This window comes from Coregonus lavaretus, assembly GCF_964263955.1.
Source record: "Coregonus lavaretus genome assembly, chromosome: 2".
In the NCBI taxonomy this organism is placed as follows: Eukaryota; Metazoa; Chordata; class Actinopteri; order Salmoniformes; family Salmonidae; genus Coregonus; species Coregonus lavaretus.
The window spans coordinates 50,576,386-50,594,605 of NC_139989.1; the positions used below are offsets into that span (position 1 = coordinate 50,576,386).

The window sequence follows — 18,220 nt, forward strand, 5'->3', positions numbered from 1 at the left end:
GTTTAGTTTGAGTCTTTGTATTAGTGCCAAACAATATTTTCGGTTATGGAAACGATATTTCAGCAGTTTAGGTGATACAAAGATTCTCTACACTTTACTTTTGACAAAGAACTATTTGAATTTTAGCAACGAGGAAATAGCAGAGCTTTTTCTGCCTAGTGCATCTTTAAGGTTAGGCATAAAGACAGTGTTCTGGGTTAGGTTAAATTACTTTAGAGAAATACTCAGGGTTGACTTTGTGGCCATTAGTGAAAAGGCGCAACAGTATTTTCCCCCCTCAAAGTTTCTGGGGTGTCACCTGTCCTACTTATCAGGACACGCTTAACTTAAATCATTATGTAACAGTCATTTGATCAAGCCTCATGTAGCAAATAAGCCATTCCATTTTTAGTTAAACAAATTCACTCAATGACCTTCATACAAAAACTCTGCTTGCTGGGCCCAGTTATGCCACGCACAACCCCTCTTACTAAGATTCAAGTTTGAGACAATCCCTATGCAATTCATAAGAAACGAGAGAGGAGTTTTCACTTTATTTATTAAATAACTCTGCAGCGCTGTATGAGGACTCACACCACCAGACAGAGCTTGAGGACAGGGCCTTTAGGCAGTCTCTTCCTTGGCAATGCGGTCCTTCTTCAGTGGTCCCTGTAGAAGGAATGGAGAAGTGGTCAGTAACAAGCTTATACAGAGTTTAATAAGCAACCTCTACTCCATCTGTGGCTCTAGGGGTGATGTTCCCAGAGAGTGAACAGGGAACAGCAAAAAAAACGATGCTGCTCCCCTGCCTCACTGAAGTTTGTTCTAGCACCTGAATGGAACCCAAATTCATACCAAGAGTGAACCAGGTTACGATAAGTGCACTACGGGCGTAGGGGACTGAGCTACAACGCCAGTTTTATGTGAACGGATATACAAAATAGTGTTTTGGGCTGAAACTAGGGTGGGTCCACTACATTAATCCAGGGGGCTTGTGAAATAGAGTGAAGACAAGGGAAGGGACAAGTGAATGCCAAGTCATGGAAAAGGAAACTGAACGCACCATGAACGCCTTCTTTTCCTCCACTGTCTGGAAGCGGCCATGGCCAAACTTGGAGGTGGTGTCGATGAACTTGAGGTCGATCTTCTCCGTGGCACGACGGCTCGACTGCACCAACAGAGACTGAAAACAGAAGTTAAAAATCAATTAGATTATACAGTGACACATTCCTTTACCAGGGCATACAATACTTTTTGGGACAACAATATTTGGCGCTTTGTCCATCCAGAACTCTACATGCAACATGGACAGCACACAGCCATTCATTCAGTCCACACAGCGAGGGAACCACCCATATTTAATATGTACCTATTCAGTTTATTCATTGCCTTATAAGTACCTAAATCGCAACTGACAATGCAAATAATGCATTGGAATAACCATGCATAAGATATAATGGTCTCCGTTTCCTCACCTTGCGTAGGGTTAGCACCCTCTTCTTGACTCCAATCGTGCAGCCCTTCAGCATGACAAAGTCATTGGTCACCTCTCCGTAGTGGACGAAGCCACCCAAAGGGGTGATGCTCTTGTTGGACAGATCGTACTCAGTGGCAGCGTTGTTCTTCACCAGCTTACCATCCTTGGTGTGGTAGCCTTGGCCGATCTTGTAGATCTTCTTGTTGATCTCTGTGCGGTGGTGGTAGCCCTTCTGACCAGCGCGGGCCACAGAGAAGGCCACACGGGAGGGATGCCAGGCACCAATACAGGCCACCTTACGCAGACCACGATGAGTCTTACGGGGGAGCTTCTTTGTGTGCCAACGGCTGGTGACACCTAAAGGGGAAAATTCAATGTTTAGTACCTGGGTACCTTACATGAATAACTAAACCATCATGAATGGTTAACTACATGGTCATTAGTGGGTTGCGGTCTCAGAAGGAAGGCAGCATGGAATGTATCCTCATGCGTGTCGGACGTCATGCATGACGCAGTGTTCCGTGGTCTCATCACTGACACAAAACAGTTCTTAAGACACATACCTTTGTATCCGTGACCCTTTGTGACACCGATGACGTCAATCATCTCATCCTGGGTGAAGACGTTTGTGATGGGGATAGACTGCTCCAGCTTCTCACGGGCCCAGTCCACCTTGTCAGAGATGGAGCCTCCATTCAGCTGCACCTCCATCAGGTGGGACTTCTTCTGCCTCAGGGGCAGCAGCCTCATCTGGAGGGAGAGAGGCAGGTGAGCCTGCAGCTAGTCCTGGGACAAGTATACTAGTACAAACACTATGTATTCAACCCAAAATTGGGTTGAAATGTAATAGTAGGGACATGTGGTCTCAGAAGGAAGGCAGCATGGAATGTATCCTCATGCGTGTCGGACGTCATGCCTGACGCAGTGTTCCGTGGTCTCGTCACCGACAGTCAAAGGGAGATTCGATTCATTAAAACTATGGGGCATTGCAGTGAGAGTATTCTATCCTGCTCAGACTCACCTGGGTGTGGGCGATGATGCGGACGATCTGGCAGTACTTCTTCATGGAGGCAAAGTCCTTCTCCAGCTGCTTCTTGCCCTCATCATCCTGCCACTTCTTGCAGTACTTTGTGAAGGCCTTCTTCTTGGACTTGTACCTGAGAGCATGCAGCGTGACCGGAGGGTAGGGGAGAAGAGGCACACGGGTTGGCACAGGTCCTTCATAACCCCAGGGGGCCAGCGGAAGAACACTGCACTCAGCTGCTTGCCCAGCCTTCACAGGGGCAAAGGGGGCAGTTACAGCTTCAGAAGGGGTTTCGGCTCATGGCACGGTTTCTAAGAAGCACTTTCCACCGGCCAGAGGAGCCCGGAGCTCATCAGGGTACAAGGCACCCGAGCGGAGCTGCCACCAGGGGGCACCGGATGTTAAGACTTGCTCAGTAAAACACATGACATGTTTTATACACCGAGCAGCAACATCATGCTTCAAGGCTCATATCTAAATGTAATTATACACTACATTCAACCAATATTCAAAAAGTTTGTGTAGATATATTATTTCTCATGTGTAGAATGACTCACCAGTTCCTGTAGAAGCGACGCTTGCACTCATCACTGACGTGCTCAGCGAAGATAGTCTTGAAGGAGCGCAGGCCACGGGGGGTCTCGACGTAGCCCACAACACCCACTACAACCATGGGAGGAGTCTCCACAATGGTCACTGCCTCAACCACTTCCTTCTTGTTCACCTCTGTAGGGAAAAAAGTGGTCAGTATAAGTTGATAATACAAGAGTTGTACAGTAGATTTAAATTGCTAAATGTCAATGCTTATTGACTGCGCTCAGTGCTCGACATTCAGCAAGGGTTAGACCCAATATGTCCGCCCGTCGAGGGGATCATCATAGGCAGAAAATAAGATTAGGGTCTGAACTACAGTAATGCAAGATCGAAACTAATATGGCAGTTATGTATTCATAAATCGCAAAACAATAATATTTACACAGTCAATTAAACTTTGTAACAAAACTGCATGAAGCCAAATACTCACTTGAGCCAGGTCTGTCGACTTCACGCACGATGTGAGTCATGCCAGCCTTGTAGCCAAGGAAGGCAGTCAAGTGGACAGGCTTGCTGGGGTCATCCTTGGGGAAACTCTTCACCTTACCACGGTGACGTCTGCTCCTCTTACGGGGCAGGAAGCCCAGGGATCCGTGGCGGGGTGCCGAAAACTTACGGTGGGACTGTTTAGACATAACGCAATTTAGTACATCATCCATGAGGCATACAAAACTAAATGAACGCACGTCAGTATGTCAGAACTCGACATTCAACAGGAACAGCACGAGGCCATCCATTCTGTCCGCCCGTCGAGGTAATCATCACCCATATTCAATGATTTGTACCTATTGGAAGTGTAATCAATAACCGGCATAGCAACCTGGCTAAGTAAATCCCAACTGACGATGAAAATAGCGTCTTGGAATAACCATGTGTAACGTTAGTAGGTAACGAGGTTCGGAGGACCTCCACTAGCTACTGATAGGGTGGGTTAATGAGTGTCAGCGTATCACCTAGTTAGCTTAGCTTGTCCAGGCCTCAAATATAAAGACAGGGCACGTTAACGGTAGAAATTTAACTAGCACGTTGTCAATTATATACACATTTGATTGTGAACATACGTTACTAAAAAATTAACTCATTTTGTAATCAAGCATGCTAGGCCTCAGTGTATCAGCCATTTTAAGTTACAGGTATGCAGACGATTACATTCATTCTGTAATAAATCTAAAACCGTGTTATGGTCAGGTCTAATATCATACAACTGTGTTTATTACAGATAGACACATGTTACGTATTGGCTTAGACAGGGAAAATATAAGGATTGCGAAGATGCCGAATGGATTGAAAGCTCAAGTCTCTCATAAGAAAGTCAAACTCACCATTTTGCCTCCGAGCCGATTGAAAGAGGCCTATGGAAGGGGGATGTTCGCTTTTTATACAAGGACGTGATCCGTCACGTGATTAACGTCGCCAACCATCATCACTGCTCCGCCTTCCTGCTGTACAAACACTTCATCAAAATCTACAATTCTAGTGTAACAGAATTGGCAAAAGCTCTTGTGATTGGTGCAACACCTTTTTTTATTTTACAACTGTCCACCTCAATGTCTCTGATTCCAATTAGGCATTCTGTGAGATGATCTGTATCCCTCATTGACTAGTAAAACCAGTCACAGCATATAAAACATTCTATACATCCATGTATGGTAGACGATAAATAATATAACACACAAATTAAAGACCAAGGCAACAACTCACTTCTGTCCAGTAACCTACCTAGTAGAGTTCCAGATCTTCCTGAAATACAAAAAATTTAAAAAAACAATTCTTCATAAAACTATATCAACTCATCCCAGTTCTGAAACGCATCAACAGAAAAGCTGTATTTATTCAATCATGTAAAAAAAAGTTATGTCACCCCCTTATAGACAGCAAAGTCATGAGAATTTGTCAGCTGTTTGGTCTGAAGTATTTCATTTGATTGAATAACATCTACCAAATTAACCCATAAAAAAGTGCCACTATACCCAGTTCTCATCCTCTGTGAATGATCCATGGTAACCCACCTACATATGTATTGTATTTATTCCCATCACAAAAAAAATTGACATTGGATAGTAGGCTACCATTGGGCAGATGACAAATCAATGAGAGAATGCTACACTAACAATAGACAAGTATCCACTCAACCATGCATTTGGTCTGGGCTAGTAGGTGAAGGGAAGGTATTGATTGAATAGATTACTTTGCATGCAGTTTTTTTAGGGTTGTTGTTAGAAGTGTTCTCCCAGGTATGAACAGCAGGGGGCTGTACTAGCAAAGATGAACAACTCCTTTAGTGTGCAAGGAAAGCATGCCAAAGTCTGAATAAGCCTTAGTCACAGGGCCGTTCCCCCACAGTTCTGAGTTTAACTAATGGATACACTCACGGATACACTCACGGATACACGCATGACAGTGTTCACAGTAGTAGGAGCAGCCTCCCTGTGGGCCAATAGAAAGGGCTAGAAAACAGACAAAAAAAGTCCATTCCTCATGTCTTCGCCTTTGTCTGAATTGAGAGACAGACAGACTCCTCCATGGTGATTTGAAGCTCAGGTGTCTAGGTGCAAAGTCTTGACTAGGAGCAGTCTTGCACAGCGTGCATGGGCAGCTTCTAATAGTCTCTTCCCATTCTGCTCCAGAGGAAGGCAGCCAACCCTGCTTCTCCACACACACAGCCCCTCAGCAGGCCTGTTGCTCCCGGTCAAGGTTCATCTTCTGGAAGAAGGTCTTCCCAAACTCATAGGTGCTGATCATGACAGCACAGGCTGGGGCCACTTTGATCACCCTGGGTAGGAAACCTGAGGGGGATACAGAGACACAATTTACGTGATTTAGTCCTCCATTCAGACTGCTTTCTATACCAGCGCTTCAAACATTGCAAATATATACTTTTTATGCATCCTTTTGGACTTACCTGCAAAGAGCCCCCTGTAGCCCGATTCAGCCCAAATTCCCCTCATGATATGCAATGTGGATGTGGGGTTCTTCACAGGAACTAGGAGGAAGGGGAGAAAGACAGATTTAGTGGGCAATCCTACGCACTATCAGAGAGGAGAAAATACCTTTTCACAGATGTGAATGGCCTTAAGGGCGCATAAGACCCTGTAGTTACACACCTCCCAGTGTCTCCATCTCTCCCAGTTGGATCTGTCTCCGAGTCTTCACTACGTCAAAAGGCAGGGTCATGATGGCAGCCACCTGGGACAGAAGACAATAGACACACTCTATAAGCAATACCCAGTGAAATCAACATAACGTACTGCTGATCAGTAGATCAGGGGTTAAGTTATGTAACTAGACAGGAGAAACACTGTAAAAACAGGCTTTACCCAGGGGTCCACCTGTTATCAATTATCAACAGTCTAATGGTTTACAGTCACAATGACACAGCAATTCTCAATTTTTTTATGGTTTCAACTCAACCCTTATAATAACTCATGAGAGGAACGAGGAACTGCCATGATTTGATAGGGAACTTCCTGTGTGTCCACTTCTCTCACATATGAGAGAATCTCTCTAAACAAACAAAGGCCCGTTTTCAGCAGGGAGACACATTTGGTTTTATTTACCATGGCCTCCATCCGTCATAAATACCGATAACAGCTCTGTTACAACTGGCTTTCTCATCCTGGTGAGAGATAGCACACTGAATCTTATCAATATATGTCAATGTGTTCATTGATCTACCCATAATAATAAAAAACACACACCTCCGCCTCACTTAGAGTAAACTGAATAGAATAGGAGTGGAAACAAGAGTTTGACTATTTAACTGTACACACCTTGCAAAGTACAAACTATCCATCATCTTCTTTATTCAATCTAATGGAAGACGTCTTCTTTAGATACATTGTAAATTCCCACAGTAGAGGTATTAATGAGATACTCACAGCTCCAGAGATGGCCCCTGCTGTGAAGCTGATGGAGAAGGTGGCCTGAGACACATCGTACTGATCACACAGCTGGGCCTTCACCAGCTCATAGTTGAACCAGTACAGGGCTGCACACACACACACAGAAAAACAAAAACAGTCAGGTTGCAAAGTCACTGAGAAACATTATCACACCGAAGATAGTTGTATTATTCACCCACACAGGCAGTCTTCATTCTGTAACCCCCAACTACCATCAACCACTCCAACTAAGCTCTAGCAGTGACAGATAGATGGTTAGTGAAATAACGTCCATGGAGGTGAAGTCTCACCTGAGAAGGGGACGTCTCGTAGGACGGTGGGTCCCCAGCCCCTCCACAGGGACAGCCAGCCGTCCTGGGCAACACTAGAGCGGATACACACCCTCAGCTCGCTGTAGGTCAGCTTCCGGGACTGCATCTTGGTGCGCACCAGCTCCAACGGGCTGATCACACTCACTGCTCCCACTGGAGAACACAGAGAGACGGGGGAGAGAGGAAGAGAGTGAGTCAACGGAAGAGGGGCAGCAACAAACACAAGATGCTACAGAAGGGAGCAATGTAATAATGACTATTATACATCTACATTCTTAGTGTGGTGTGTGACAACTGAACTGTATCAATCAAGATGTAATCAACTTCCAGAGTGTGACCCCCCCGTCCCATGTAGTCCACTTACGTCTAGCGAGACCCCCTGCCACAAGGGGGATGTAGTTGCCTTGGAACCCCATGCCGTAGCACAGTAAGTCTCTGAGCTGGTCATAGCAGGTGAAGTAGATGACCGTGGCAGGCACCGCCATCACCCTGTACACAAACAGGAAGAGAGACTGCCGATCTCAAAGCTCTGCAAGCTGTTACATGATTTGGTGCAAAACAACAAACTGAAATTGATTGCATATAAAGTCATAGTTCTGAGTTCTCTCTTTTATACAATCAAGTACAGATAGCTCTTGTAACCGTTCTTTATTTTGCTATATTTGATTTATTACAAATACATGTACTTGAAATACCCCAGTGACTCACAGTGTGGGAGGCAGCCCGCTCCACAGAGACCTGACCCCCTCGTGGCGCGTGATCTTCACAAAAGCATCCTGGGAAAAACAAACACCACACTGTGTTTGTCCTTGGAAACTGTTCCAAAAAAAGTTCCAAATAAATACTAACATTTGTGAGTTCAAAGACAGGTAGTTCCCCATCCAGTGGTTTAACTATGTCAAACCAGGTGATGTGGTGCTGTGTTGGCGGGAGTGAATAAGAGGGTCCTGAGTCTCTTACCAGGGTGCCACTGAAGTGTGTTGGTGTTTTGTACCAGCTGGCGCAGCTGGCCCCATTCTGACACACATAGATGTGATCCATCAGGCCATTACAATACAGGAAGCACTTCCCTGAGAGACAAACACAAAAACAGGGTCACCAAAACATAACCATACTGGTTAATATGTTACTGTATTAGACATGTTGCTCTACTTCTATCTACACTGTAGATAGGTAAATGTGAACCTATTGGGAGTAATGCCAAATGTTGGTGTCTCTGTAGGGCATTAATGTGTAATTACAGTATGTCCGTTTGATACATCTATAGCTTCTAGTTCTGTCAAATGAATGGATATTCAATAGTTCTATAAAATAATGCCATTGGTAAAAATAAAATACTTGAACAGTTTGTTTTTCAGTCAGTAGTTCAATATAAGTTAATGTGAGGGTGTCCATGTCCATGACAGAGGTTAGATAAGCTATTAATAACAGAGGTAATGGCAATGACCGATCAGACAGACACTGGGGACGATAACACCAATGCTGCTTCAGCCAAGGCCTGCTCTGGACTACTAGTTTTGGGCTTATTTTAGGTATTGGCAAATGGTCAATCCAAGGCAAAGGCAGATTACAAATGTTTGAGGAGAAATCTATAAACAAACAAATGTGCTCCTCTAGTAATAGAAAAGGACATAGTAAAATCGGTATTACACAGTATAACCTATGAAGTACTTGTTTGTTTCTTTGAGATTCATAAACACAAGCACCACAAGGCAAAATTTGATATCCGGTAGCTATGAATCATGTTGAATTCTTTGAAGTACCAGAAAGTACTCATTGTTACCACATCAGTTGGTTGTAAAGTTCAACATGCTAATACTAACTGGGCTATTTTTCAGTTGTTTTATGTATCAATGTTCAGAGTGAGTCATGGTTGGTAGAGAGAGAGAGAGAGGAGAGAGAGCGAGCCAAGGCTGTGGCCCATATAATCATTCACAATCATCAGCTGAGAGTATGAGGGTACACTGAGGAAGAGTATGAGGGTACACTGAGGAAGAGTATGAGGGTACACTGAGGAAGAGTATGAGGGTACACTGAGGAAGAGTATGAGGGTACACTGAGGAAGAGTATGAGGGTACACTGAGGAAAAGTATGAGGGTACACTGAGGAAGAGTATGAGGGTACACTGAGGAAGAGTATGAGGGTACACTGAGGAAGAGTATGAGGGTACACTGAGGAAGAGCATGAGGGTACACTGAGGAAGAGCATGAGGGTACACTGAGGAAGAGACATAGAGGGTACACTGAGGAAGAGCATGAGGGTACACTGAGGAAGAGACATAGAGGGTACACTGAGGAAGAGAGACAGAGGGTACATATAATTGCCAGGGACTTCAAAATCAATTTGCTCAGACTATGTTTAAAGTGCATTTGTTTTGTTTTCCCAGGAAACCAGTTTGTTAGCAGGTCATATTGGCAGACTGGCAGAGCAGTGCCAGAAAGGCACATGTAGTCAGTCAGACTGGGCAAAGTCTGGGCATGCAGCGAGCGGCGCCGGCAGGTTATACTCACATTTGGAGGGGCGGATTACACCACTCCATGAAGCGGAGTCAGCAGCTAAAGCTATGAAACAACGCAAAGAAAGAGAGAGAAACACAGAGATGGAGAGACAATGAAAGAGCACACAAGACACACAAAATAAGCATTTGAGCAGAGAAAAGCTAAAGCATGTCTCACATTCCACTAAATGTAGCCCGACATGGCTGCGTAAGGTCAACATAGCAGACATAAGGACTTCTAAACCCCCTTTACCTTAACCCCTCTTCTATTATTTAGGGGCAAGAGGCTGAATGCAGTCTCTCACAGGGAAAGCAATGACAGTGCAGTTGAGTTTTCAGGGGTGGGGAGTGGGGACTTAAACATCTAACACTTAAGCTATACCCGCAATGGTAAGAAGCAATAAGCAGACTCATAGTATAAGCAGCGAATGTTGTCTGTTAATGTTCTACCTTGATAGAATGGTGTTTGCTGGGCCTGCAGCCGTATCTTCACAACGTCCAGCGGTGTGACTGTGAAAGACAGACAGATTCAATTATACTGATCTAATTACATCCATCATGGGTCTCGTCAATGAGGATGTGCATACACGAGTGCGAGCATGTGGCTGTGTGTTGTGCAGTGTGTGTGTGGAGCCAGGGAAATGGAATAGAGTATTCTACAAGAACAGCGTCTTCTCTGCAAAACATCTGGGGGGGGTTCTACACACGAGGATTGGACACTTGTTCCGCAGGCTTTGGAGTCTGGTCAGATTAGCCAGACCTCAACAACCTGAGCTCAGATGGACACAGACTGCCTCTAAAGCGGTTGTGGCAGACTCCTGTGTTGTCGTGGAGGCTTCTGTCATCTCATCCTAGTTCTATAGTTTCCATGGCGCCTAGTGGCAGCCTAGGCAGAGAGCTCATATAAATTATCTACATATTATAATTATTTGTATTTATTTTTTACAAACCTTTTATTTTTCCTCAGCTAAAAGCGTGCAGATCAAGTCTTGATATCATGAATTGGAATCCAGCCTGTAACTTGATGAAAATCAGCGTGTTCAACAAGCTAGCTAATGTGTTTTCATTAGAATTATACCTACTGTCTTTGGGTTGTTTTTCACCAACGGTGACCCAAGAGGAGGCTATACATGCAGAGTTGGCAGTGGGCCAGCTGTTTAATTGCTCAGGGGGGTACTTCTGAAGTAAGGAGAGGGCTGACTCTCTGGGGAGCTCATCATAGAGTCCCAATATAGAGAAGCTGCAAACAGCTGGGACGCCCTGCCACCACCTCCGCTGACTATGAGCTTCCAGATCCTCTCATGACCGTGGCTACCAATCTGCTGGAGGTTTCAAGAAGCACTCAAACAGACTTGATATAACTGATCTAGCTACTGTTGTAGCCTATATTTCTTTTTAAATTACTTGTGTATTTTGCTTAACAAGCACTTTGAGATTCTGTCTGTAATGAAAAGCGCTAGAAACATTTAATAAAAGTATTATGATTACATTGAGGACAACACTCCTCGGTATCAGGCAGATGCAGGTACGGCAGCACTGGGCTGGCCTGAGGCTGCAGGGGAAACTTGCTACTCTGGACTGTGCTGACCATTCATTCTCCCACTCCATGTATCAGAATGATGTTATTAGCGAGGCCATTCTCACCTTTACCGTTAAGGTGAGGATACAGGTTCTACCTACAAAATACAATCTAGCACTCTGGTACCCTGAAAACCATGACCCATTTTGTATTTTACATGAGTCAAACGTAATAGTCTGTTGCCCATGTAGTGACTCGTTGCTGTTCATAGTACAAGGACATGACCGCCTTGTCGACCTGATAGCCAGTGAGGTGAGACAGGTAGTCTCACCAACAGCACACATCCATAAATATGATTGTGTAAGTTGGTTTGATGATGACGTGTTTTCCTGTGTACCAAATATGCCAGATATTGTTGTTGTGGGAGGCCAGAGGGAGGTGCTCATTTTGGAAGTGGGCTGCTCATATGACTGCTACATGGACTTCCGGAAACGAAGGGTCCGCGGAGCTCCTCCTCATCACCACTCTATAGGCCACGTACATAGGCTTACAGTACGTGGCCTCCAGATTGCAGGCCTGTCAAAGACTAAAGAAAAGCAATTGGCTAGGTACTGCTCTGTTGAGCTGTTATGGGCAGCCTAGCTGTTTGAAGAAGGTGCAGCCTAACTGTTTGGAGAAGGTGCTTTCTGTATCCTTAAGTGTCCATGCATACAAAGACCTTTGAAATTTGAATCCTTCTTGAATCTAATGTGATTTGTGGATTCAAATAACGTACGTGTGTGTGGTTTGTAGGTAGGTTTATTGATTGATTGGCAGAGAGAAGGGACGTGTGTGGTTGTGCCCCTCTATTGGACACTGATCTTACCGAACACTGATGTGAGCAGCGCCCCAGTGCCAGAGGCCAGCATCTGCTGCACTGGAGTGATCACAGCTGAGGGGGTAACAACAGGCCGCTCCACCATCCTGACCACCTGAGACAGAAAATATCAGTTTTAACCACACTACTCAACTGTCCATGTCATAGTGTCACTTTACAGTGGGGGAAAAAAGTATTTAGTCAGCCACCAATTGTGCAAGTTCTCCCACTTAAAAAGATGAGAGAGGCCTGTAATTTTCATCATAGGTACACGTCAACTATGACAGACAAATTGAGAACAACAAATCCAGAAAATCACATTGTAGGATTTTTAATGAATTTATTTGCAAATTATGGTGGAAAATAAGCATTTGGTCAATAACAAAAGTTTCTCAATACTTTGTTATATACCCTTTGTTGGCAATGACACAGGTCAAACGTTTTCTGTAAGTCTTCACAAGGTTTTCACACACTGTTGCTGGTATTTTGGCCCATTCCTCCATGCAGATCTCCTCTAGAGCAGTGATGTTTTGGGGCTGTCGCTGGGCAACACAGACTTTCAACTCCCTCCAAAGATTTTCTATGGGGTTGAGATCTGGAGACTGGCTAGGCCACTCCAGGACCATGAAATGCTTCTTACGAAGCCACTCCTTCGTTGCCCGGGCGGTGTGTTTGGGATCATTGTCATGCTGAAAGACCCAGCCACATTTCATCTTCAATGCCCTTGCTGATGGAAGGAGGTTTTCACTCAAAATCTCACGATACATGGCCCCATTCATTCTTTCCTTTACACGGATCAGTCGTCCTGGTCCCTTTGCAGAAAAACAGCCCCAAAGCATGATGTTTCCACCCCCATGCTTCACAGTAGGTATGGTGTTCTTTGGATGCAACTCAGCATTCTTTGTCCTCCAAACACGACCAGTTGAGTTTTTACCAAAAAGTTATATTTTGGTTTCATCTGACCATATTACATTCTCCCAATCCTCTTCTGGATCATCCAAATGCACTCTAGCAAACTTCAGACGGGCCTGGACATGTACTGGCTTAAGCAGGGGGACACGTCTGGCACTGCAGGATTTGAGTCCCTGGCGGCGTAGTGTGTTACTGATGGTAGGCTTTGTTACTTTGGTCCCAGCTCTCTGCAGGTCATTCACTAGGTCCCCCCGTGTGGTTCTGGGATTTTTGCTCACCGTTCTTGTGATCATTTTGACCCCACGGGGTGAGATCTTGCGTGGAGCCCCAGATCGAGGGAGATTATCAGTATGTCTTCCATTTCCTAATAATTGCTCCCACAGTTGATTTCTTCAAACCAAGCTGCTTACCTATTTCAGATTCAGTCTTCCCAGCCTGGTGCAGGTCTACAATTTTGTTTCTGGTGTCCTTTGACAGCTCTTTGGTCTTGGCCATAGTGGAGTTTGGAGTGTGACTGTTTGAGGTTGTGGACAGGTGTCTTTTATATAATATAATAATAATATGCCATTTAGCAGACGCTTTTATCCAAAGCGACTTACAGTCATGCGTGCATACATTTTTGTGTATGGGTGGTCCCGGGGATCGAACCCACTACCTTGGCGTTACAAGCGCCGTGCTCTACCAGCTGAGCTACAGAGGACCACCATTTTATACTGATAACAAGTTCAAACAGGTGCCATTAATACAAGTAACGAGTGGAGGACAGAGGAGCCTCTTAAAGAAGAAGTTACAGGTCTGTGAGAGCCAGAAATCTTGCTTGTTTGTAGGTGACCAAATACTTATTTTCCACCATAATTTGCAAATAAATTCATTAAAAATCCTACAATGTGATTTTCTGGATTTTTTTTCTCAATTTGTCTGTCATAGTTGATGTGTACCTATGATGAAAATGACAGGCCTCTCTCATCTTTTTAAGTGGGAGAACTTGCACAATTGGTGGCTGACTAAATACTTTTTTCCCCACTGTATTTTCTCTTCTAATGAGATGCTCGTTAGAGCTTGTCAGATTCCACGTTATGTCAAATAAACAAGGCTGTTGGGGGTGTGCCTCTGCTTTGAGCTAGGCTATACTCTGTCAAACAGTGCCTGATTATTGAGACAAAATACAGAATGTCCTCAGGGCAAGACTGCAAGAGTGGTCACTGCCTGGTCAACACATGGCTATTGTAGAGCTTAGCCTAACCCTAGGCTCCTGCATATTATCCAAACATGTGACTTAGGTGTCCTTGAATAGCCAGTACTAGTCTGAATGACAAACACCTTGTTATTCAGGAGTCTATTTCTAAGTGATAGTGACCAGACGTACAGTAGCCTCCATTCATGTGGGATAAGATAGAAGGGGTTATAATAGAGAGCTTGACACACTAAGATAAGGTATCTGTTGTGTGCACGTCTCCCCTCTCCTAGCTACTACACCCAGTTTTTAAACCCCACAACACCTCACTGATACAATAGCATGTCTGGCGACGTAAAAACTCCTATTTCCACAGAAGATAGACTAAGCCCACATTCAATACAGACAGCGAGGGGGATTTGAACTTGGCAAATTGAAATGGGTGATACAAAATGTGTTGTTTACTAAGATAAATTAAGAATTGGAAAATTATCAAGAGTCTAGAAAGCAACAAGAGAGAACATCTACCTCTCTTTACAGTACCACTAACATACTGCTGATAAGGGCTAATCGTTTCAACTGCAAGTTGCTAGAGTAGATGTATAAACATTTCCAGCCCAGTTCTTGATCAGAGGATGCTGGATGTGCTGAATGTGTTTGTGCACTGCAGCGGAACTGAGCACTTATCAAGCCATGCCGAATGTCTCGTGTTGCAGGCTTGCTGGCAGACGATCACGTTCCAATTTCCCTGACTATCACGTCCCCTACTGCAGCTGACTGTGGCAGGATTACCCTATAACAAATCCCACCATATCCCGACCCTCAGCAAAAAGATGAACACAGGCCAGGAACCTCCTCATACATTTACAACATTGTCTAGGCTAATTCCCACAGAATTAAGACAACATAGGTTCTAGCTAGTTGTTAAGAGTAAAACAATTATAAGAAATACTTCCTCTATGGCTCATGCATCTGATTATTATGCATAATATTTCTAACCCATGTGCTTCATCAACCTTGTCCTGTGTTGTGTGATAAATGGCTGGGTCATTCCTACAATGTGGTGCCTTGTCTGTCCCCAGGAAATATCACTTCTTAAATGTGGATTCCAAAAGGCTTTAAATATAAGGTCAGGTGTCCTTTACCTTAAAAAATACAAAAATATGGATATTGAAAGGGCATTTTATGCATTTTGAACACTTGTTTTCAGTGGATGTAGGCATTTTTACCATGTCCCCAGGTGTTATTCATCTACTTCCACGAGAAATATGCCATAAAATAATTTCTTCATTATTTTATAGTCCTAGTTAAATTCTCTCTCATCAATAACGTTTTATTCATGATTATTGTATTTATTATTTTATTTAAGATTATGTGTGTCCCTGATATCACTTTCCACCCTGTTAGTTTGTTGTAATTCTCCATTTAAGAAAACAACCCCTTCCTACAATGACACCACCATTCAGGAAGTGTCATCATTTCTTTGGTGGGAAAACAATTGTGCAAAGCTAAATAAATAAACCGTTTTATCAATTTTTCCACGTTTAATGTTGTTAGTCTATGTCCCACTCATACATTTCCACTGTGTTGAGCTAAATTGAGAAAATTAACCAAATTTAAACATTTTAAAAATATGTTTGATAGATAAATTTAAATCCTGTTCAAGTGTTCACCATTATGCTAGTTCAATCTTGCTTACTCACAGAGCTGTGGCTAATTTAGTCTCCACATTTCCACCCTGTTAGGATTATGCACCTAACAGATTGGAAATTGCTTCTGTATAACCCCCCACCTTGTCACAACACAACTGATTGGCTCAAGCGCATTAAGAAGGAAAGAAATTCCACAAATTAACTTTTAAGGCACACCTGTTAATTGAAATGCATTCCAGGTAACTACCTCATGAAGCTGGTTGAGAGAATGCCAAGAGTGTGCAAAGCGGTCATCAAAGCAAAGGGTGGCTATTCAAATATCTCAAATATAAAATATATTTTGATTTGTTTAACACTTTTTTGGTTAATACATGATTCCATGTGTTATTTCATAGTTTTGATGTCTTCACTATTATTCTACAATGTAGAAAATAGTAAAAATAAAGAAAAACTCTTGAATGAGTAGGTGTTCTAAAACTTTTGACCGGTAGTGTATATACTTTATTTCCCAAAAAAGTATTAGGTCCAAAACTAAGGCACTGCTCAGTAGGAATGACCCGGCTAACGTTATATTCTGGTGCAGGACAAAATACTGTAGCTAGCTAAGTAACTGTAATATTGCACTGTACAGCATCTCATGTTTGCACTGCATACACATCTACAAAGATACTTTGTGACATCTCCACCCAGTCAGCAAATCTGACCTTGTAGCCTTCAGTTGGCGTGGTGATGTAATGATGATGAACGACTAACACGGACATGTTACCGTGCTCCTTTCTCAATAATAAAACGCTCACAAAACATTTGTTGTGGAACCTAACTAGGTAGCTAACTAGCTAGACATGAGCTATCATGTATGGACAATAGAATAGCTAATCTAATGCCAAAACAGGAACACATGCCAGCCCTCCCCAATTCAAGATGCTTGATAGCTAACGCTAGTTAGCTGGCTAACAGACACTAGTTAGCTAGCTGACTAATTATCGCAAAACAGAAGGTAAAATATGTGCAAGCTTGATACTCACCTCTAGTTTATAGCTTAGCTATAAAGGATATATATCTGCGTTGTGAATTTGATGGGGTTTCATGAGTGTTCCCTGTGTGTTTAATGGACATGCTGTCCACAGCCTTGAGCTGCTGTTAGCTAACTTGACAAAGTTATCGAGCTAGGAACAAGCAAAACAACCCCTGATTCGTCTGTCGTGACAAGACACGCCCCCAATGAGTCTGATCACGGTTCTTGCTTGTTGCTTGTTGCTTGTTGTTGCTTCTTCTTCTTCTTCTTCTTCTTCTTCTGTGGGGTTTATCGACTTTTGGCATCCAACGTTATGGTGCATTACCGCCACCTACTGTACTGGAGTGTGGGCCAGAGACAGGGAGAAACTAAATCCTTCCTGCCAGCCCCGTTGCTCTTAAAAAAAGATAACAACATATTTGAGACTATATCTAATGACGTTCTACTCAATATACTCTTTAAACTAATTGCCTGTATCCTCTTCTCCCTCATACTAGATCTCAGCCTCTCTCTTTCCCTCTGATACTGCCCACACCGTAGCAATACATGCTCCACGGTCTCCGTTTCCTGACAATAATCACACTTTCCTGTTGGATGCTTTCCTATCACATTTAAGGTCTTATTCAATCGGCTGTGTCCCACCCTTAATCTTGTAAAAATAGCCTCCACTCTTTTGTCCCTTCCTGCCGTCCTCCCCTCCCCGACTTTCCTCTGTACTTGAAATAAATGCCTGCCCTTAGTATCTCTATTCCACTGCTCCTCCCATCTCTGCACCATCACTGTCCATATCAGGCTTTTTGCCTCTGCCTTGCTCATTGAAACTACAACATCAACATCCCCACTACTAAGTGTTTGTTTAGCCAGTACATCAACTGCCTCGTTCCCCTCCACCCCCACACGGGCTGGGACCCAAGTAAATCTTATCTGTATACCCATCTGTCTATTCCTGCCATGGGTTTGTAGCACCTCATAAAGCAGGTATTGTCTGCTACGTGAGCTAAAGGACTGGAGACTCATCAACACTGCACATGAATCAGAGCAAATAACTACTCTGTCTGGCTTGACTTCCTCCACCCACTGCAAGGCCAACAGTACGGCCATCAGCTCCACCGTACATACAGCCAGATGATCTGTAATACGTTTCCTGACTTCCACCCCACATTCCTGCACTACAAATGCTGACCCAGTAAATCCTGATCCTGAACCATCTGTGTAAATGGCCACAAAATCCTGAAAAAACTGTATCCAGACATCTCTTAAACAAATCAGACGGATCAACACCCTCTGTATCTTTCTGTAGTCTCTCCA

General features: G+C 43.7%; 2 protein-coding genes across 2 annotated transcripts; both read right to left on the reverse strand.

The window, feature by feature from the left end:
* Positions 1-521: 521 nt before the first annotated feature.
* LOC311147876 (large ribosomal subunit protein uL3-like) lies at positions 522-4,484 on the reverse strand. Its single transcript, XM_084184704.1, has 8 exons — positions 4,397-4,484; positions 3,505-3,697; positions 3,038-3,206; positions 2,478-2,613; positions 2,020-2,206; positions 1,455-1,813; positions 1,043-1,162; positions 522-648 (listed from the first exon to the last, which is right to left on the reverse strand). The coding sequence occupies exons 1-8, from the start codon at positions 4,397-4,399 to the stop codon at positions 604-606; spliced, it is 1,212 nt and encodes a 403-aa protein (XP_084040830.1). The 5' UTR covers positions 4,400-4,484; the 3' UTR covers positions 522-603.
* Positions 4,485-4,887: 403 nt separating this feature from the next.
* LOC311147886 (mitochondrial glutathione transporter SLC25A39-like) lies at positions 4,888-17,183 on the reverse strand. Its single transcript, XM_084184713.1, has 12 exons — positions 16,923-17,183; positions 12,169-12,274; positions 10,235-10,294; positions 9,798-9,848; positions 8,248-8,357; positions 7,996-8,063; positions 7,652-7,776; positions 7,267-7,440; positions 6,953-7,062; positions 6,179-6,260; positions 5,977-6,057; positions 4,888-5,860 (listed from the first exon to the last, which is right to left on the reverse strand). The coding sequence occupies exons 2-12, from the start codon at positions 12,263-12,265 to the stop codon at positions 5,742-5,744; spliced, it is 1,077 nt and encodes a 358-aa protein (XP_084040839.1). The 5' UTR covers positions 12,266-12,274; positions 16,923-17,183; the 3' UTR covers positions 4,888-5,741.
* Between the last annotated feature and the right edge of the window lie 1,037 nt (positions 17,184-18,220).